The sequence below is a fragment of the Meles meles genome, chromosome X, assembly GCF_922984935.1.
Source record: "Meles meles chromosome X, mMelMel3.1 paternal haplotype, whole genome shotgun sequence".
Classification (NCBI taxonomy): Eukaryota; Metazoa; Chordata; class Mammalia; order Carnivora; family Mustelidae; genus Meles; species Meles meles.
Genome location: NC_060087.1, coordinates 44,252,825 through 44,275,836, shown reverse-complemented (window position 1 = coordinate 44,275,836; position 23,012 = coordinate 44,252,825). Strand labels below are relative to the sequence as shown.

The 23,012-nt window shown below is 41.1% G+C and overlaps 1 protein-coding gene and 1 pseudogene across 1 annotated transcript in view; both read left to right on the top strand.

Annotated features, from left to right (window-relative positions):
- Positions 1-783: 783 nt before the first annotated feature.
- Positions 784-23,012, top strand: part of DGKK (diacylglycerol kinase kappa) — a 167,153-nt gene continuing 144,924 nt past the window's right edge. The window contains exon 1 of the mRNA XM_045994759.1: positions 784-1,404. Coding sequence (XP_045850715.1) covers positions 784-1,404 — 621 coding nt within the window. The remainder of the gene's footprint in view (positions 1,405-23,012) is intronic.
- On the top strand, positions 21,908-22,428 carry LOC123935219 (annotated as a pseudogene).

The window sequence follows — 23,012 nt, the reverse complement described above, 5'->3', positions numbered from 1 at the left end:
TTCCCGAAGCACCCCAAGCCCTGTACCCTACGGCAAACCCGTCAGATCTGGCAAAGCTCAAAAATGCAAAAACTGAGGTGGGGGGCAAATTGTACTTCAATCTTAAGGACTGAACACGCGCGCGCGCGCGAACCGCATATACCCCAACCCCGTGCCGCTTAATTTCTCTCCCCGGGTTAGAAAAGAGGATTACTTGCCCACAGAGGCTTGGAGATGGGGGCAGGAGGTTCGTCCGAGGCTAGGCTCACCTGCTGCTGAGGTGAGAGAGCAGACACAGGATGCAAGCTGTTAGGAGCCGCAGCTCACAGCTGAGTGGTTGGGGGGTTGCAAAGACCCTCAAGTTCTCCTCTGGGTTTTTTTTTTTTTTTTTTTTCCATTCACGTCACCAAAGGGTTAAACGGCTGGGCTCCAACAGCCGCCCCCCGCCCGCCGCTCTACTCCCCCTCCCCTTTTTTGTCCCCCACCCCCACCCCCCCGCACGTCGCTAGGAGGTCATCAAGCCCTCTGTCCAGTCCGCGTTCGCAAGCCCCTCTGCTTCCCGCCCATCGGGCCCGTGGCTGCTTACGAAGAGGTGTGCGCTCACCGAGGGGCGTGTTCCAGCACTGGGAGACGCCGAGCGCCCCTGGGTTAGACCTCAGAGCGAAGCCAGCCATGGAGCGGGGCTGGGGAAAGTTTGGCACCCTGCAAGGGGTAGTCAAACAGGAGTGGGCGGGGCACCCGAGGGTACTTTAGCCTTCCAAGCTCAGGGGCGCTAGCTGCCCAGACCTGAGGCGGTGTGCGGCCATGGACCGCGGAGCTGCCGCGGCCCAGGGCACTGCCCCGCCTCAGGATGGAGAGCAGCCCGCGGAGTCTCCAGAGCCACCGCCGCCGTGGCCGCCGCCGCAGCCGCCGCCGCCACTGCCGCGGGCTCCTGCGCTGCTCCATGCGCCTTCACCAGAACGGGCACCACAGTTCGGTCCAGAGCCTGCTCCAGAACCCTGTCCGAAGGCGACCCCAGAACCAGCCACAGAATTCGACACAGAAACGGTCTCAGAACCCGATACAGAACCGGCCTCAGGGCTGGCTCCAGAACCAGCCACAGAACTCGACAAAGAACCGATCTCAGAACCAGCTACGGAGCCGGTCCCCGAGCGGGCTCCGGAACCAGCCACAGAACCAGCCACAGAACCAGCCACAGAACCGGCCTCTGAGCCGACCCCAGTACCAGCCACAGAACCTGCCCCCAAGCCGGTCCCAGAACCAGCCCCAGAACCAGCCATAGAGTCCTGCCCTGAGCCGGCTCCAAAGTCCCTTTCGGAGCCGAGCCCAGCACCACGTCTATTGCAGTGTCCGGTGGTCGCTCCAGAGAGGGGTCTAAAGACTTCATCATCGCCCCGAACACCAGTGCTGTTCTCCAGTATAAAGGTAGGAAAAAGACCCCCTGGGGCGTGCAGGGGGGAAGAAGCAAAACGAGGACGGATGGCTATTGAGCTCCTGGGACTCTGGGTACCCAGAGCATCCCATTTGGCTGCCACTGACTGGCAAAGATGCGCAGAGAGATGCGGGGATGGAGAAGACCGGGGGAGTGGGAAATGGTTGGGAGGCGGGAAGCAACATGTGGAAGCAAGAGTGGGCAGTTGGGGCTAGAAACAGGGTGACTGCATGCGATGGGAGTCGGAGCAGTTTCCACCATGGGGAGAAGTGGCAGTGCAGTGAGCGCCTAAATCTGGAAAAAGAGGAGGAAGACGTCCCCGGAGCGCAAGAGACCTAGAGAAGTATTTGGGGCTGGCCCTGGGCACACGGGGATGGGACTGAGTGGTGGGGTTCGGGGCGTGGGACACACCTCTCAGCCATGGTCACTGCCGCAGAGGCCCAAGCTGCGGAGCCGCAGCGGTCAGCTTAGCCCCATCCCTGACACTGGGGAGGGGGTCACCAGCTGGGACGCAACTGGCGGCGCTCCGAGGAGGTTCCTGGCGCCTCTGTCTGCTGACCTACTGCTGGGAGCCGGTACTCCGGGTGGGGATGAGGGGATGGGCGGCGCCCACGCGCACTGCAGGGGAAGGGCAGGGTTCCTTGGGGAGGAGGGGGAGAGCATGCGTGTGTCGAGGCCACCATTCCATCTGTCTGCAGGATTTCCCGGCAGGTAGGTGCAAACACTGTGATATGATGATGGACCGCGTTAAGAGCGGGAGACTGGCATCCCGCGCCGGGGCCAGTTGGAATGGTACAGGAGTCCTGGTTTAGAGACACCAAAATAGGAGTTGGTATTTGAGAGCGTGTGAATGGAAATCTTCATCTCTTCCAGTCTTCAGAGATGCCTTCCTAAACGTTGCGGTTTGCCTGGAGAAGACAAGTGGAGGATCCTCAAGCACCCGCCTAGGGGCGGGGGGGGGGGGGGGGGCGGGGGGAGGAGGGAGGAAGGAGGTTTTCTGTATTTGCCTTGGACCCCCTGAAATCCCGCTGGCTCTTCAGCAGGAGTCTGTTTGCCTTTCTTGCTTTCTCTGTACTCCCCCTACTCTTCCCTTCCCCCTATAAACTTCGTTCCAGCTCACTGTGAATACAATGATAATGCATAGATACACCTTGATTTAGCTTCCCCTGCAGGGGAAAAAAAACCACGAAACAAAACACAGAAACAAACAAACAGCACACCACACCAATACCTGTCCATCCTGCTGCCTAGTGGGACATAGGGACAGGGCTCTGGAATCCTTTTGCTGCAGACCGCACACTTGTAGAATGTAGGGGAAGGGGGCAGAACTTGGCACCGCGAAATGGAAATGGAAGCGCTGGTTGCTTCCTGAGTTATGAGTAGGGAGGCTTGAATTTGCAAAATAACTGCAATGATAAATGACTGAACAAGAGGAAGCCTAAAGCAAAAAGTTTCACAGGGAAAAAGAGGTGTAGAGGTTTAAAAATATAAATAAAATAGGACCATAGGAGACTAAGACAGGTTGTGGTGGCTGTTTTAAATCCAACAACTGAGTTCTCACCAGGGGGTGGATCTCCCCTTCCCTGCAATGATCTCAGGAAAGGAAAGGACCCTGCTGCTAGACACTGGAGATCACCCTAACCTGGGATGTGCTCTGGTCTTTTTGGAAGAGTTTGCAATGAAGCAGGTGGGAGGGAGACCAGCAGGGATGACCTAAGCTATGGCCTTCTTAAGTGAGATTTTGGGAACATGGCTCAGAAACTGACGCCTGGGGACTTAATTACCAGGATATCCGGCAAATACAGGGACTCTTTGACCCCTGAAAGACTGACGAGAGGCCAGGAACTCCAGGGATGAACCCTGTGGCAGTGGGAAAGCATGTCCCACAAGCTTGACAGGAAAATGCCTGTTGCCAGACAGCTAAGGAGGATCAAAGTAAGGGGAATCAGGTTAGTTTCCTCTACAGAGTGCCCTCTCAGACCGGCTGGCCAGCTGACCCATGGGCATTTGTCAGCCCTGGCAGCTGACAGGTTTGACTTTGCCCTTGGTAGAGTTAGTCATTTGTTCAGCCATTTGTCTTCTAAAGTGGGGTTAAGAATCCTGACCATCCACTAAAAGGGCCAAGAAAATGAACCCATCAGTGGCTCTAGATGATTTCAAAGGATGCAAAGGATCTGGGTAAATGCTCAGATTGCTAGGCGCCAAACCCGTCTTCAACACCCTAGGTGTTGCTATGCAGTTGCTCTGTGGTGCCCATGGGAACATCTGATCTTAAGTGATAGGACCGTTCTCTGCTGCATCCCCCTCAGGCAAACAGCACGCACAGCCAGCTGACTTGCATCTTAACATTCAAGGCAAATAGGAGGTTGCCATCTTAGCAGGGAAAGCCTTGTTCTCAGACACTGCCTCCTTGAGGCAAGCTTGGGGAAACACACACACACACACACACAAACACACACAGTCTCAGAGATTGTAACAAAATACAGCTTTTATCATACAATGAAATCCTACATGGCAAGGCACAGTCAGTGCCAGTAGCATGAAACTAGCCTGAAACTACTCATTTCATCAAAGGACGAAATGAATAAAACGAAGAGTTTGAATGTGACTGCAGGTTTCTCCCAGATAATTTTTGCTGATTGGTATTGCAGTTAAAAAAAAAAAAAAATTCAACATCTTCCAGTATGTAGTCTGCTCTCTATTCAGGTTTCAGAAACTGTTGGTTGCAAATCGATGCCAGTCATGAAGATGGAGACTGGGAAAAGGGGACTCATATTGTCTTTCCAAATAGATACCAGGATAACACAATCTTGTGAACCAAACCTGTCTATTCCCCTCCTTTCTAAAATGTTTTGATTTCCAGGAAATGAGCCATGGTCATTTCGCAGCAAGTGTAAGTGAGGATGTGTGAACTGGTTCTTTAACTATGCTATGACTTGCTTGGGGGGCGTGGGGCTTACATGAAATATACTGTATTTTGTTTCCCTTGCCTCACCTATAGTTGAAGAAAGATAGTTCATGTTTTTATCAATTGGGTTTGACTAGCTATGAAATTATGATCACACTGTACAGGTGATTGATGAAAAATCTGAAAAGAAATAACACTTTTGTGGCCTTTATTTCTGGGATGGGGGTGTGTGTGATAAGAGATCCATTGCCATTTACTATTACACCCCAAACCATAACAAAGCAGTTTTCTGGTATTTTTTGCACACACTTTCTTGCAAGGTAGCAAGCATTTGTTTATATGTTATCTGGTAATTCTTGCCCAAATACTTTATCGTTTTACTTATTTCTGAGCTTCTCAAAGGTAGATACTGTCTCTCCCTCTCAGTGCCCAATACAATTCAGCCCTCCCTGTTTTTGCTCAGTAAACATTCGCTGAAGCTTTAAACCTAGCAATTCCACTTCCAGCAATGATAAGGACAGCAATGTAGAGACTGCTACTGTGAATGAATAAAAATGCATTCTCAATGATTTCAGAGTGAGAAGTAAATGCTTACTTAAATAGCCTGAAATATATAGCCCTTAATGAAATGCAGTCAATCTTTCCCTTTCAAAATGGGTGTTAGAACCATAATTAAGAAGCAAATTACCAACAATTAAAAAAATGGTTTGGAAAGTATCCTTATCCCCTGCAGTCCCCAGCAGCAGTAGACTAATGATGATGCAGGGGTAATAAATTTTTTTCTTAAGTGAACAAAATATCTGCAGTGACTATAAACAACTTTGGGATTGTAGAATTGAATGTTTAACCTGTTGAAGGTCAGGATGAAATTAATTTCTCTCCTCTTAGGTTCTCTCCCCCCACTCTTTGCCAGGTTTTGATGAAACCATCTGATTTGTTTGGTATATATTGAGAGCTCCTGAACATTTGCGGCAATGTGTTCTAGAAAAGATAATGAGATATTTGGTCAGTTGTCTTTCTTTTCTGAGAATATAATTCTTAGGTGTTTATTAAAATCTCTGACTGAGGCTTCTGCACAATCACAGCCCAAAACCAAAGGCTGATCCATTGTCCAAAGTGCTTCCAAGGAAAGGGGGAAAATCCATAGAGACCAGGAAACCATTCAGGGATATTATAATAAGGATTATATAATCCTTTCTGCTAGTATGGAGCTCTACAGTTTGCAGAATGCTTTCCTCTGCATTATTAACTCTTATTCTCCTGACAAAGGCAAGCAGGGTAGGAGAAGTCAAAAAAAAACTTGACGCCTAATAGGATATAACTATTAATTTATCTAGTGTGGATTTAAGAAAATATCCAACATAGGGCTTTCTGTGATACACAGGATCCTCATTTGTCTAAGAACAATCTTTTAAAATTAACATATAATGTATTATTAGCTTCAGGGGTACTGGTCTGTGAATCATAAGTCTTACAATTTCACAGCACTCACCATAGCACATATCCTCCTCAATGTCCAAAACCCAGCCACCCTATCCCTTCCCCCCACCCCCCAGCAACCTTCAGTTTGTTTTGTGAGATTAAGAGTCTTCTAAGAACAATCTTTAAGCTGACATTCCCTGGCCTGGATTTTTTTTTTTAAAGCAGCCATTGCTGTTCCCAGTCTGATGCTCCCGCTGGGGGCCATCCTAGAACAGGAGTCTGAGAAGGAAGGATAAGAGGCAGAGGCACAAGACCCTGAAACCTATTACTCCCAAAGAAGACATTTTTGGAATGAAAATAAATAGAAATTCTGCCACGTATAGGATGCCAACCTTTCCAAAGACTGCTGACTGTAATTCCCTCAGTGGAAAAAAATAATTTTAAGGGTTAAAAAAAGAAATCGTCCATTCCTAAAGGGAGATGCCCCACCCTCCCCAAAGCAAATAAACCTTATTCTCAAAATAGAAAAACAAATTTACAAGTTAAAAAAAAAAAAGAAAGGAACAGTGACCCCAGATAATGAAACTTATCCCTCCCCTTAAAATTATTTTAGGAAAAAAAGAAATTCTAAAGGGAGATGTTCTTCACCCTCATTAAAACCCATAAAACTTATGTCCTCAAGAGAAAAATTAAAGAGGAAAAGAGAGAAATCACCTCAAGGTAAACAGTATTTCTAATCATAAAAAATTCACAAAATTTATAAACTTTATTTACACTCACTGCTCATGCCCAATCTCTTACAAAAAAATATGGTGGCAAAAAGAAATCTCCCAAAGGGGAATCTCACCACATCTCCCTAAGGTTATTTCTTCTAATTACATGAAATGTCCAAAATAGGCAAATCCTTAGAGACTGAAAGTAGATTAGTGGTACCCTGGGGCTTGGGGGAAAGGAAAAGGGGAAGTGTGGGTGATGGCTAAAGGGTACAGGGTTTCTTTGGAAGATAACAAAAATGTTCTGAAATTAGATAGTGGTAATGGTTGCACAATCCTGTGAATATACTAAAAAACACTGACTTTGTACACTTGAAAACAGTGAGTTCTGTGATATGTAAATTATATCCAAATTTTTAAAAATAAGTAAAAGAAAGAGATCACTCCTCTAACTGCAAGATAATGAACCTACTGTTTTCCCTCAAATAAACAAAGGAATAAATGAATACATAAGGAAAAAATAAATTTTTAAAAAAGAACCAAAAGACAGAGAGATCCTTTTAAGGGCACGGCCACCAACCTCACCAAGGAAAATAACCTTTATTCACAGCCCCCCCACCCCAATTTTTTCTCTTTGGGAAAAATAAACAAAAAGGACATCTTTGTATGGGCAGATATTTTCAAAATCATCAAAGCCCATGAAACTTACTAATCCTTCCATCCCAGAAAAACACAAATGATTTTACCAAAAAGAAAGAAATATTAAAGGACAGGATCCCTGATCTTACCAAGCATCCTGAATTTTAATTCCCAGAAAAAGAGAAACAAAAGAAATAAATCCCTCCACTGCCAAGGGGAGATACCCCATCCTTACCAAAGCACATGAACCTTATTTTCAAAATGCATTTTTTTAAGATTTAAAAGAAAATCGATAATGGAAAGGCATGTATACTGGTGGAGGAGATAATATCAATGAAATTAAAATAAAATCCTCCAGCCTCACAGACACATGAAATTTTCTGTCAAGATACAGCAAAACCAAATGCAGATTCTGTAAAGGAGAAAAAATAAAAGGAAATCCTTCTAGTGGGAGATGATCTGAATTTATTCAAACTCCAAAGCTTGATCCCTAATGTAGGAAATTTAAAAATTGGAAGCATAAATAGAAAGAGAGAGAAACAGAAACAAAACCAAGATGTCCCCAGCCTCAACAGAGCCCCTTTTTACTCAAACAAGAATATATATTTAGGATTAGGGAGAAAAGAAGGGGAAAAAATGAAAAAGATATTTTCAAAGAGAAACCTCCTTTTTATGGAATGAAGATGCCCCAAACTCACCAAAGTCCCTGAATGTTTTTCACCAAACAACAAAAAGGAAGGGAGAGAGCAAAGAGGTGAGGGAAAGAAGTTGGAAGGGGAGGGAGAGGGGGTGAGGAAATGAAGAGGGTAGAGAGGAAGGGAAGGAAGGAAGGAGAGGCAGATGAAAATAAATTAAGGGACAATTTTTAAAAGAAAGACATTCTTCTCAGGGAAGGTATGCCAATACTTTATTGATGATAATGCATATTATTCCTGCTGATCAAGCCACTCTACCTCCCACAAAAAGGAGAAAAAAAATCCCCCACAAAATCTCTTCCTAAAACTTCTTTAAGAGATGTCCCCAATCTCACCCAAACACAGGGGCCTTACTTATCCTCCAGCCTTCAAGTATTTTTTAATGAAATAAAGGAAAAAGAAATTCTTTTATAGAAAGATGCTCTCAATCTTATTACTTCCAAGTTAATTATTTATTTTAAAAAACATGAAAGAAAAGAAATCCCCCCACCCCACCAGGACGGCCCCCAACCTCACTAAAACCTGTGGCCCTTATAGTTTTGCCATACAAAACCCAATCTTTTTCTGAATGGAAATCCTCCAAACTTAAGGAGTTATGACAACCCCACCAAAAGCAAGGGATCTTTTTCCCCATCTTTTTTTCAGAGAAAAGTCCTTCCATCATAAGAGATGCCTTCAATTTCACAGAAATCAATCTACCTTATTCCTCTTTACATCCTCTAGGAAAACAAAACCAGAAAAGAATGGTAAAAGGAAAAGAAATTCTCCTAACCTAAAGCAAGTTGGCCACAATCTCACCAACATCTTTAAACTTTATTCCCCTAAAGAGATTAAAAAAAAAAAGAGGGGAGAGAAAAGCCTGTCTTTTAAGAACAAGTGCTCTCTACACCTACCCCATACTAAAGACTTCCTAGGAAGTGTAATGCAAAGAAAAGGCAATATCTTTCTAGAACTGTGCCAATGAACCTTAAATTCAGAACCTGAGGCTGAAGGGTAGTAAATGTTTAATCCCAGGCTGGTTTCCCTTTGCTCCAACTCCAGCCCATTTCTGGTTACCTTCCCCATCAGTCAGTCAGGCTGTGCACTCCAGTAAGGCAAACCTTGCCCATGGGAAACAAAATTAGGAAAACAAACCTTCTGGGAAAAAATGATATACTGCATTTCCAAACCAAACAGAAATGATTTGGGGGATTAGCTGCCTAGTTGTTCCCTTCTAGCACTATAGAAACTCAAGAGTTGATGATAAACTCTAAAGCAATGACGCTCTATTAACTTCCAAATTAGACACACACCTACCTAGCAGAGAAGGACCCTTAGCCAATTCAGTAATGGGTTTCTCAAGGTGGTTGTCTAATCATGTGCTCACTTAAATGTCTGTTCTCTAGAGTTATAAAGGGCTTGATTTTCACAAATACATAAAATTTGCAAGTCAGATTTATAAGCAGAGACTAAGACTCAATTAATGTTTTCCAAAGTTTTTAATTCATTTACTTATTTAAAAATTAATTTGAGTACCTGTTTATATCCTATGTGCTCAGCAATGAAGATTCCATGGTGAGCAAAATCACAGAGATGAGACTTTCTTTAAACAAACTGGCAAATGAGACACCCAATTACCAAAACAGATATACAGGGGGCAAGGATTTGTTTTACTAGATGTTTTGCTGATGCATTCATTTAAATAATTCTCTCAACATACCTCCTCTTAAATAAAAATTTAATGTAATAAAATAAAGGTTATGTGTCTTAATTTTAGAGAAAGTAGGAAATCAAAACTGCTTCCAAAAAGTAAGTAAAAATTATGTAGCACCCTCCACTCAAGATTGCGTATCAAGAGATAATGAATATTTTGTTGTTTTTTCCATTTATTTTCTCAGAAAAGATGCTTATATACACTTACAATCTACAGTTAAGGCTTTAAAGGAATGTACAATTGTGTCTCAGCCTCCTCTTACCCGTTACCTCCCCCACTTAATTATTAAATCATGTGTGTTGTTCTACATTGTATTTAGGAAACAATTGTTAATTTTAGCTTAAAGTTTATCTAATCAAATGTCTGCCTGTGTGATCTGATTGATGAACATATGCTGGAAACCTAACAGTTCAGAGATGTATTTGAAATGTAAAGCAATGAGAATATACATTGTCACATACACAATTGGCAGTTTGATCTCACATTTACCATGTGCACTTTCTTAGACATCCAGATTTCATTTGTTCAACTAACTTTCGCGATTTGGACTTGAAGCAGGAGACCTGAGTAAAATCCATCCTTTTCCCACTGTTAAATTCCCAAAAGGAAAATCTACATTTAAATTTCTAAGACTCTGCTGGGTCACTTTTAACTATATGCAAAAATGTACTAATGGTTTTGTCTCTTTAACACACGGTTACCAACCATGCTCATTAGGGTTCCTCCTACCCAGAAGGGAAATACTTTTGTTTGAGGACGTTATCAGCAATTATAAGGAGACAGAATATTCATTCACTTTTCATTAACCAAATGTGGTAGAAAATTGAGAGAGTTAATAAACTGTATACAATCCAACTGAGGTTGAAGTAGCAATTTAAAAGGCAAGTGTGATGTGGTATTGAGAAGATCAGAGTCTTCTTCCTTGTCTGTAGCACTTGGAGATTTTCATCTTCCAAAACATTACAGGCATTTGCTGTTTAAAGGCTGTTTAAGCCTTTTTCTTTAAAGAGATTGTAAAAGAGATTTCAGACCCTAAGGACGGCAATTCCCACCCCCTTGTTTTCCTCCCAGCACAGGGCAAGGCACATGATACTGGGAGATTCTTAGAGATAAGTGTGATGCTCCAACCCAGAGCTTTGCAGAATTCTTCTAAAACAAGAGGCAGTGGGTTTGGGGAATGAGCTTGCCTCTGCCTCCAGGAGTGGGACGAGGATAGAAAAGCTGCTTACAGGGCTCAACTAAGAACTTCCAGAATCCTGGATGTTCGTTCATTTGCCTTCTCCTGCAGCTAACGTCTCTACCTGTTCTCTTCCGGGATTTTGCAGTTTGAGGCAGGAAATGAAAGGTACCTGCTGAGCAAAACCGAAATTGTTGATCTTCTTGGCTGTAAGAGGAGACACTTGAAACCAGGCAAGTTTTTGTTTAACCTGGGCTCTGTCAACTGAGCCCCCCACTCTCACTTCACTCTTCACTCTGTGAAGTTGCTCCAGCATTACAGCAGGATCCTCTGAACCCCACCTCTAACAGTAGTCCCTGCTTACCTTGATTGTTAATATTCCCTCAATAAGTGCATTTATTATGTTCCTTGAACATATTATTTCATGGTTTATTCACATCACCACGCATGGCCCTTGCAATATAAATGATAAAGGTGATGTAGCGTTACTAAAACAGCTATGCATAAACAGCAAAGAGGAAAGTAAATTAGGCTACAGAACAAAATTATTGATTTCAGAAAATTAATAAGTTTGTGCCCTTCTCACTAACCTCAATTAATGCCTACTACGACAGTTTCCCTCCTGCCAGGCTTGAGTAGAACATAACTTTTCTCTTACTCAGAATTTGGGTATTGCTGTCCCTTTCTCACACCCTCACCTTACTCTGCTTGACTGTTAAGACTAACTAAATTAAAATGATAAGTTTGGCATTGTCCTGGTCTCTTTTTCTTTAATTTATTCAACTTGGTGACTAGATCTCCAGGGCTTGCTTTTTTTTTTTTCATGTGAAATCAAAGCACCCATTTGTGGCTCACTTCATAGCTTTCTTAGTATATTGCTTTTCCCTAATGAGTTGTCTTTCTAGAAATGCCTGGAAAAACCTTAATTTGCCTTTTCATCATCCCTCATTGCACTAAATTTTTTAAGAGTTGCTCCATTTCATCTTCTAATGGTGGAGAAACAAATATTCCCAGGCAGCTTGAAAGCCTACTTTATTTGTTTGTTTGTTGGGTTTTTTATTTGTTTGTTTGCTTGTTTTGCATCCAGTATAGTAAGGCATCATTGTGAGTGACTCGTAAGCATATCTGTTAGTTAGGTCATAAAGTGTTCAATAATTATGTAATTTATATAAAATGCTCTCAATATGATACATATTTGGAGGATTGCTACATGGGTATTTTAGAGTATTTTACTGATATTTGAGGAAATTGGTTGGGGTTTTTAAGATGAAATGGGAATACATTATTACTTATCCGATGTAGAATAATGGAAAAAATTTTCTCACTATACAACAAATTTTTAGAGGTGGATTAGATTCAGATATGAAGGACTGCCTGATAGCAAATACACTTTGGTATAAGAAATTCAGGGGAAAAATATAAAGTTGTTTGAGGTAAGTGGGATATATTATTCCCAATATATTCTCCTCAAACCCAGAGAAAATCAGAATTAAATTAAACAGTAACATTATCAGGTAGAAACGAGGTTATTCCTGAATTGGGCAGGTGAGGCCAAGGCCTACAGACAGAAGAGTGAGGCCTTGGTATAGTATATGGAGTTAGAAAAAAAATGGCCACTCCAATAGAATGATAGAATAGAGATTGAAATAATGGGGAAAATTAAGTGAACAGGCAAAGTCCTATTAAAACTTTGAAGGCAACCAACAAAATTGTATATATCATCCAACTGATGACATACAACCATTGGAGGGCTGTTGACTAGTAAAATTAACATGGCTAAAGCAGAGGATTGGTTGATGGGGCATATAATTAAAAACTTTCAATTTCTTTGCATGCCAAATTCCAAATTAAACTACTAAAGCTAAAAGTGGAAGAAAAGAATTTTATTATCTAGTGTCCTTTTTCTATTGCTTTGGTCTTCTTTGCTCTTTTGTAAGTGGCTGTCTGCTTTCTCTATATTTTTTTTTCTATTTCATATCACAGACTTTTTCTATAGCAAAAGTAAGAAGTTGATGGGAATCCAGTGAAACCTTTTGTCCTCGGTGTTGTACACCCATGAAATGTCCTGAAAAGGGCCTTTGGGGATCAGCTAACCTAATATGTTTAAAACCTTTTTTAAAGATTTTTATTTATTCATTTGACAGACAGAGATCACAAGTAGGCAGAGAGGCAGGCAGAGAGAAAGAGAGGGAAGCAGGCTCCCTGCTGAGCAGAGAGCCCGATGCGGGGCTCTATCCCAGGACCCTGAGATCATGACCTGAGCCAAAGGCAGAGGCTTTAACTTATTGAGCCACCCAGGCGCCCCTAAAACCTTTTTAACAGTAGAAACTTTTTAATATTTTCTCAATAAAATCTTAAATGAGAGCCCAATATTTAATATAAATACAAGAAATATTTCATTAGGTCTTTTCTTTAGTAAAATGGGTTTATAACTGATGTACATTTCTAATTGTTTATTTGAATCTAAGAGGAAAGCAAGTTTGCACTCCCTGTTTATTACTGGCTGCTTAGCAAGGGTACTGGTGATATAAGAACATATTGAATAGGAAAAAGAAACAAGTCAGAATTTAAAATTTGGCCTAAAATATTCCAAAAATTCATAATAGTCTCCTGGAAATATAGCCATTCTGAAGAGTTCCTCCTCCCACACACCCCAGGAATGTGTTACAACAGGCCTCATAAAATGGATTGTCATAATGTGCATTGCCTTTGCTTATAAGAATATATATATTATGGGGGATTGTGTTCTTGACCAAGGACACTATATCAAGTAAATGGTAGGTATAACTAAAAACATGTAGTGAAAGCTAATGTATAACTGTAAGCTTCTGTAATAATGTAAACTAGCAAAATTTTTCCAAGCCCTATAAAATGGGCATAAATGTACCATACACATTGATTTTGTAAGGGGTCCTATTGTACTACAAAGTGTATATGCAGCACATTAAAGAGCCAATTCTACATAAATTTAATCTATTGTTATTATTCATTTAAAATTTGTGCTCTGCCTGCATCCAGGAAGGAAATGAAGTATCCTACAAAATTAAACATATAGAACAGGACAATTAAGCTCAAACAAATACAAGACAATACCAGTTCAATGCAGTGGTGAATGAGACTTTAAACTAATACATTCTAGTTATAATAAACCCCAATTACACATTTAACTAGCAGTACTTTTGTTTGCTGCCTTCGGTGCTTGAAGGACTTTGGGGAATGATCTGAATGACTCAGGCCTCTTAAAGTTGGTATCCAAGGAAGTTGAGCTGATGCCTCATTTTTGTGCAATACATCTTCCTGTAGCAAGCTGCAGCAACCACAAAATGAGAAACTAAAGGTTGCCAGGATTGTGGTATAGGTGTTAATTAACTGTCCTAGAAGGCTGAGGCTTCGGTTATTTTGGTGTGCCTGCATTTTCTAATATCACAATGCATGTGTCTGAGAGGCATATAAGTATGGGATTTCTCAAATAAAATAGTATTTCCAATAAAATTTCTCAAAAAAATCCAAACAGTAACTGGTTTGATAGTTTGGACTCTTTCTCAGATTGGGAATTGCTTCACGTTGGTTCTAGTCATAATTACACCCTACATAGCTGTACAATATGGGGTAAATTGCTTAATCTTTCTGTGGCTTAGCTTCTGTGTCTCTTAAATGAAGCCAATAATGTGCTGTTGACTCAGCGCAGCTTAGCAGTCTCCTCCAGCAAGTCTTCACTGCTATCACATCCCTGCTAGGCACCCTTCCTGTAGGCTTCCATAGCATCCTACACAAACTTCTGCTTCTCAGTTGCCAAATATACTGAGATTATCAGCTTCTGTATCCCATTAGGGCTGTAAGGATAAGGTCCTTAGGACCTAACATGCTGTCTGACATTCAATAAATTGTGGCTAAACTACTTTATAAAATTTTGACATTCCAAATTTTATCCAAAATACCTTTCTACTAATTACAGGAAAAGCTTTAACTTGTTTTGCCAATGTCTCTGATCAGATTAGCACACTGATCTTGAAAATGGTTTGATCAGGAAAGAGAATATGGAATCTCTACTTAGACACAGGAAACTCTTAAAAGCTGTCTTGTTTCCAATTAGAAGGAACAACTTTTCCCTAAAATAAGATAAACAACTTCTGTCTTTTCAGCTGGGAAAGATCACCACATAAAGTTTTACAGTTTGTATACTATATAAGCCTGCCATGTCTAAGGGGACACTTTTCATAAAGTAAGCCATTATATGTGTGTGTGTGTGTGTGTGTGTGTGTGTGTGTGTGTGTGTGTGTATTTCTTCTAACAATTTTCCTGCAGATGGCAGTCAAGTGCCTTGTGCTAACAAAATTGGTGTATTATGACAATTTTCTGACAAATGGAAGGAAAATACCTTTAGCAAATGGTGCCTTTTCCTGATGTGCCCAATGGTGTGTTGTGGGCTGATCCTGCTACTAATTCTTTGCATTGAAATACAATGTCCCCCTTAGCAACTCCTTCAAAGCTTATAAACCATATGCTCAGAACTGATTTCCAAAAGCACCTATTTTATTCCATAACACGATTAACCTGAGCATCATTTTAAAACAGAAACCTACAACTGCTTGAAAAAGGAATTTTCAGGGGCACAGGCATAGTCAGGCATACACCCACAGATGCATACTGGCACATTTACTCCAGGAACTAAGTATATATACTTCAATAGCTGAACAGCCTGGTAAGTAGGTATACACACACACAGCTTAGCTGTACATTAAAACATATAAAGAAGGAGGTTCTTGTTGCTTGCTTTGGTACTAACCTCTTGCTCAGTTTTCCTATTTCATATATTTTCATTATGTCTCACTCCTACAGGCCATGAGTTCCCCAAAGTTTGCACGCTCTTTTGTGAGTTCAATTCAACATTCCTTTGTAAGGGCTTACTAGTGACAAAGAACTGCACTAAGTAGATAAAGGAACCCATTTCATCTTGGAAGATTGTTTGAAGGTGGTTAGATCTGAACTGTGTCTGAAAACTAAGTAGGACTTTGATAGGCAAACATGAAAAAGGAGAGAAAAGGCAGAGGGAGTATCCTAAGCATAAACATAGAAGAGGTGGAAAGGACAATGCTCTCTGATAATCCCACAAAGACTAGATATGGTAGGAAGTTTTAGTGCATCAGGAGGAAAGGCTGGAGAAGCCAGGTGGGACCTAAAACGCAGAGGACCTTGAATACCAGGTGAAGGAATATGTGATTGATTCCTTAAACAGTGGAGAATTGTGAAAATTTTTGATTGAGAGTAACATGACTAGGTTTGGATTTAAGAAAACTCTATCAATATATAGATTGGGTTAAATAGGACGACTCTAAGGGATGGGACATCAGTCTAGGCAAGAGTAAAGGCAATCAGTATGGGAAGAAATGGAAGAGAGGCTAACAGGATTTTGTTTGTAACTGATTGGGTGTGGACGATGGGCAAGATGAGTAGAAGACAACTTCGAACGTATGAGTCCAGCATGGTTAGAATTATAGAGATCAGGACAAGAGCAGACTTAGGTAGTAGCTAGAGGAAGATTATGAGTTTAGTTTTGGAAAATTTGAGTTTGAGGTGTTGGTGAGGCCTGTGCTCAAGACAGTGATTATAGAAAGGCAAGAACTTAAGGGTTAGAGGACTGGAGGACTGTTGCCCTGCCCTTGGATTGAAAACAATGAAATGAAATTAATAGAATCAGATAATGGAAGAGAAACAATAAGAACAAATTCTGTTTGAGAAAATACACAGAAGAAAAAAAATACTGATGTAGAAATTAAAGTTTTGGAAGAGAAGGGAGAGATAAGAGAATGTATACTTTTTAAAAAGGAACACTTTCTTTTTAAAGTGTTGATCCTGAATAACTTTTTAAAATAACTTCTCTATCCTCTCCTTTGGCTATTTTGTTGATGAAAACCCTCTGAATGGTATTGAAAGGACAGAAAATATTATTAATGTGTTGTTCTCAGACTGAATACAAGTAGCTCTTCTCCCATTACACAAGTCTTTATTTGTAAGCCTCAGAATATACTGTGTTCGGGGAAACCATTAAGAAAGGTTAATAGTTACCTAATTATTAAGGGAAAAGCATGAGAACATTTTTCTTATGTTAACATAATAAGAAGAAAATATTGTCCTCTACATCAAAGATTCTATTTTAAAGCTCTTTGCACATAGTACGCACTTAATAACTTGAAATAACAAGAACCGCAAAACAGTCTTATATGTATAATGATATTAAAAGATCTCCAAAGACGGTAAACTAAGACAAGTTAAGGTATTATAAGATTTTCTCTGAATATGTTGAGAGGAGATAGGGACTTTCTTAAAGAAAACTATTCTTACCAGGTGACCCTTGTCTTTTGGCAGCGAGGTAAATAATAAGCCACTTAAAATGGCTCCAGACAGTGGAGGAAACACATGAAATTCCAGGCAGAATAATCAAAGAAGAAACTGATAAATGTTTGAAGGTGTGAGCTGAAGTTTTAGTAGGTCCCTAGCTCTTTGCCAGTTGGTGTAGAAAAAGCAAAGGTAGATAAATAAATAAATAAATAAATAAAGTCTACGATTTTATTTGGGAAACAAAACATGTATACAGAAGACGGGTACATAACAATACAAGGAAAGATATCATTATATTTCAGCATGCGTAGTACAGAAAATAATGCTATAGAAATATAAAAGAGGAGAAATAAAGGATGAGTTAGTTTGGGAAGGCTTCCTGATGGAGGTGAGATCAATTGAGTTTAGATCTGGGAGCAATATACAGAGACTTGGAAGCAGCCAGGACTCTATTCAACTGATATCAAAGAGCTTTTAGAGAAAATCAGAGGGATTTGGACTCTATTCTGTATAGCAGGACATTATTTAAGGTTCTTGAATAGGAGAGTAACATAATGAAAGAAATTTTTCTAAGATATATATTGTGACAGTAAGAACGATAGATTGGAAGAGAACAAGATAGGAGGCAGGGAGATTAGGCTGTTATAAAAATCCAGGTGAGAGATGCTGGTGGCCTGATTATTGAAGTGGTGATGATCACTCATTCATCTAAAATCATTTATTGAATACCTATTCTGTGTCAGGCACTGTGCTGATAACTGTAATTTACCTGAAGGAAATTATAGCCAAGCAAAGGAAATAAAACCAAGTATACAAATAACTGCAATTCCAAGGAGAAAAATGATACTCATTTTAATACAAAAGAAACTCTGGGTTCAAAGGAGATAAGAAGTGATTGGACCCTGGCAGAACGGGGTAGACTTGGGTTCAGAGATGAATTAAAGTATATTCCAGAGTTTTTCTTACTTGGGGGGGAGTACCAGAAGGAGTGATAAGAAGGACAAACAAAAGAGTGTGAGCAAAGGAACAAAGGTGAGAAAACACTGTGTTTTTGGAAGCCAGAGGATGTAGATCTTCAGGGATACAGATAGAAATGTAGAACTGGGAGAAAATGGGGATAGAACAACTGATTTGGGGGGTGGTGAGTAAGGAGGAAGGGAAATCATTAAGTGAGAAGCATGAGAGATTAATAATTTCTAATTTTCTTTCTACTTTGCAACTCACCTTTTTTCAAACTCTGTCTGGATTCTTTCTTGGTGACATCTAAGGGTCCAAGATGCTTTTGTTTCATTTCTGGACTACCCACTTCTACATACCATCTTTCTCTAACATGAGAGTATAGACTCCTGCCTGATGTTCAGAGATACCCTAATCTGAGAAGAGAAATGATTCACCTATGGATTTCATACAGGGTCTGTTCCTGTAGTAAGCAATATCTACATTCAATCTTTGGATTTAAGAGCATCTTCTAGTCTCAGTTTTGCTACTGTATATTCACGTTTGGTGTGCCTTTAGAAGGCATTGTTGTGCATGTGAGGAACACTATTCCTAATCAACTTTCTCTGCATGCTTATAATACTAAAATTTCAGACTGAGCTTTCAGAGACCTTGCCCAATCACTCATGTTATAGCCATAAAAAGCAGTGGTCTTTCTAGACTACCATTTGATTTTTGTATTATACTCCACAATTTTCTAAAATATTTCCACATTTCCCATATCCTATGTCTTTAGATCCTCACCCCAACCCTGTGTGTGATATTGACTTTATCCCCATTGTGCAGATGAGAAAACTGAAGCTAAAGGACACTTGAATTAAGAATCGGAGTCAAGATTCAAGCCCAAGTCTCCTGACTCCAAAACCGGCCCCTAACAGGCCAGTTAGTACAAGGTTTTCAAAGCAGCCCTTTTGAGCCCACAAATGATCTAGATTCCTCTAAACAAAGTGGCAAAATGGGGGCCTGTCTTCATTTCAGGACTAATTACCTTCATTAAAGCCAACCAAGTCCACAAGCTTAAGATAAGACAAGGTTTTTGGGTGGTCATAATGTTGTTTTGTTTTGGTTTTTTTTTTTGATGCTGAAAAATGCTTTAGATGCTTATAATAATGATTCATTATGTAAATAATTGGGGACTTCCTGAGGTCAGAATTCTCAAAAGGTTCTCTAATTCTTAAGAGATTAAAAACACACCAGTCTAGTCATTCGGCCCCAGAATTGAGATTTAAGCGGTTGATTCTATTCTTCGCATGCCTTTGTGATTTGAGGTAAATCCTTTAACCTCTCACTTTTTATTTATCCATTTGTAAATAAGCATATTGCCCATCATGGAATACCCGGGAAATACTTTAAAATTCTAGGCTTAAAAGTATTTCAAAGCCTTATAATTCCTTAAACCTCTTTATACAGCTTCAAAATGACTGTGACATCAATACAAGGTAGAATTATTTTGTTAAAAACAAGTATATGTGAGATTAAGAGTCATTTATGGTTTGTCTCCCTCCCAATCCCATCTTGTTTCATTTATTCTTCTCCTATCTCCTACCCCCCCATGTTGCTTCTCCATGTCCTCATATCAGGGAGATCATATGATAGTTGTCTTTCTCCGATTGACTTATTTCACTAAGCATGATACGCTCTAGTTCCATCCACATCGTCGCAAATGGCAAGATTTCATTTCTTTTGATGGCTGCATAGTATTCCATTGTGTATATATACCACATCTTCTTGATCCAAATGACTCTTAATCTCACAAAACAAACTGGGGGTTGCTGCGGGGAGGTGGGATTGGGGGAGGGGGAGCGGGCTATGGACATTGGGGAGGGGAAGCGAACCATAAGAGACTATGGACTCTGAAAAACAACCTGAGGGTTTTGAAGGGTCAGGGGTGGGAGGTTGGGGCAACCTGAGGGTTTTGAAGGGTCAGGGGTGGGAGGTTGGGGGAACAGGTGGTGGGTAATGGAGAGGGCACGTTTTGCATGGAGCACTGGGTGTTGTGCAAAAAGAATGAATACTGTTACGCTGAAAAAATAAATAAAATGAGAAAAAAAAAAAAAAAAACAAGTATATGGAGATCATATGATAGTTGTCTTTCTCCGATTGACTTATTTCACTAAGCATGATATGCTCTAGTTCCATCCACGTCGTGGAGAAGCAACATGGGGGGGTAGGGGGATAGGAGAAGAATAAATGAAACAAGATGGGATTGGGAGGGAGACAAACCATAAATGACTCTTAATCTCACAAAACAAACTGGGGGTTGCTGGGGGGAGGTGGGATTGGGAGAGGGGGAGCGGGCTATGGACATTGGGGAGGGGAGGCGAACCATAAGAGACTATGGACTCTGAAAAACAACCTGAGGGTTTTGAAGGGTCAGGGGTGGGAGGATGGGGCAACCTGAGGGTTTTGAAGGGTCAGGGGTGGGAGGTTGGGGGAACAGGTGGTGGGTAATGGGGAGGGCACGTTTTGCATGGAGCACTGGGTGTTGTGCAAAAAGAATGAATACTGTTACGCTGAAAAAATAAATTAAAAAAAAAAAAACAAGTATATGGAGACAGGGTTAAAGCACAGATTTCTGCCTGCCTACTACTGTTTCTAATAGGCACAGCTCAGGTCTGTGTTCCACTTTCACCTCCACCACAATGTGGTCTTGCCACTGCTAGTGGGATCATCTTGCATCCCACCTCCTGCAGGGTCATAAGTCACAAAGACTGTTATCCATGGGTGGAGATTTTTCTATAGTAGAAGACCAGTGAAGCACAGCAATTCTCTAATTTCATTTCCTCCCTTTGAAGGCTGGATTATGTGGAAGGAAAAATATTTTAGACTCTAATACAATATTTCTCTGTCCCATGCCTTAATGTCCCTGTGTATAAAATGGAGTTATTAAGATCTGCTTCTACCTGCAGAGAGGATGGTGTGAGATTAACACCAGGAGTTGCACTATAATATAGAGGGCTTCAAAGTCAGACACATTTGAGTTGAACTCCCAGCTCTGTCATTTCTTATCTCTGTGACCTTGGGCAAAGACCCTCACTCACCTCTCTGAGTCTTATTTTTCTCATTTTACACAGGAAACTAATAATTCCTACCTTGTAGTGTTGTTCTAAGGATCAATGGCATATCAAGAGTTTAGTTCAGTACCTGGCACCTAGTTGGTTCTTTAAAAAATGGTAACTGGGGGCGCCTGGGTGGCTCAGTGGATTAAGCCGCTGCCTTCGGCTCAGGTCATGATCTCAGGGTCTTGGGATCGAGCCCCACATCGGGCTCTCTGCTCCGCAGGGAGCCTGCTTCCTCCTCTCTCTCTGCCTGCCTCTCTGCCTACTTATGATCTCTCTCTCTCACTGTCAAATAAATTTAAAAAAAAATCTTAAAAAAAATGGTAACTGTAGGGGCGTCTGGGTGGCTCAGTCATTGAGCCTCTGCCTTTGGCTCAGATTGTGATCCCAGGGTCCTGGGATGGAGCCCCACATCGGGGTCCCTGCTTCTCCCTCTCCCACTCCCCCTGCTTGTATTCCCTCTCTCATGGTCTCTCCCTATCTGTGTCAAATAAATAAATAAAATATTTTTTTAGGGTATATTTTTTTTTATTTGTTTATTTTCAGCGTAACAGTGTTCATTGTTTTTGCATCACACCCAGTGCTCCATGCAGTACGTGCCCTCCCTAATACCCACCACCTGGTTCCTCAACCTCCCACCCCCCACCCCCCCCGCCCCTTCAAAACCCTCTGGTTGTTTTTCAGAGTCCATAGTCTCTCATGGTTCATCTCCCCTTCCAGTTTCCCTCAACTCCCTCTCCTATCCATCTCCCCATGTCCACCGTGTTCTTTGTTATGCTCCCCAAATAAGTGAGACCATATGATACTTGACTCTCTCTGCTTGACTTATTTCGCTCAGCATAATCTTTTTAAAAAATGGTAACTGTAGTTTTCCTTGCCCCTGCTAGCAGAGGTGGCAGCCATCTCCTACTTGGTATCATAGCCACCCTCAGAACACTTGTGAAGTTCAAGATTGTTTAAAAAAGAACCAAGAAGTTCATCCAGCACCAGTCAGACCAATATGTCAAAATTAACCATAATTGGTGGAAACCCAGAAGCACTGACAGTAGGGTGCACAGAAGATTCAAGGGCCAAACCTTGATGCCCAACATCGGTTACAGAAGCAACAAGAAAGCAGAGCACACACTGTCCAGTGGCTTGCGGAAGTTCCTAGTCTATCTCAGGTGCTGCTGATGTGCAGCAAATCTTACTGCGCCCAGGCTGCTCACAATGTCTCCTCCAAGAACCGCCAAGCCGCTGTAGAAAGAGCAGCCCACTTGTCCGTCAGCGTCACCAATCCCAATGCCAGGCTGCGCAGTGAAGAAAATGAATTGACAGCTTATGTGCATGTTGTGTTTGTGTTAATAAAACCACAAATATATTTTTTTAAAAGGTAGCTGCTACCATGTGAAAGACACTGATTTTGTTTCAAGCAAGTGCTGTGTGTGTGTGTATAATGTATATATGCGATCACTGCCTCTGCTTCCCTTCTCTTTTTAAAAGGATGAGTGCTCCATGCAAAGCAAACTGAGAAGAACAAGGGTGGCTACCATTGCTTCTTAATAATATATCTTAACATCAGAGTCATATACCCCCTTTACTTACTGATGTTTTCTTCTTCTGGTTAGAGGGGTATGTCAAGATAGAGTCTTGCAGTTCAAGTCAACAAGTATTTTTCTTTTGCTTTAAAAAATTTTATTGTGATATAACTGATGTATAACATTACATTAGTCTCAGGTGTACAACGTAATGATTCCATATTTGTATATATTGCAAAATGATCACCACAATAAGTCTAGTTAACATCTGTCACCATATACTATTACAACATTTTTTTCCTCCAGTCAACAAGTATTTTTGAGCGTGTTGTATGTGCCCCTCTGACTTCTTAAGTTCTCCCCTCTTACCATGATTTCATTAATATTAATTACTTATAGAATTTCCCAAGTTTTTATTTAATAATGATTTCAATCCCTCCTGA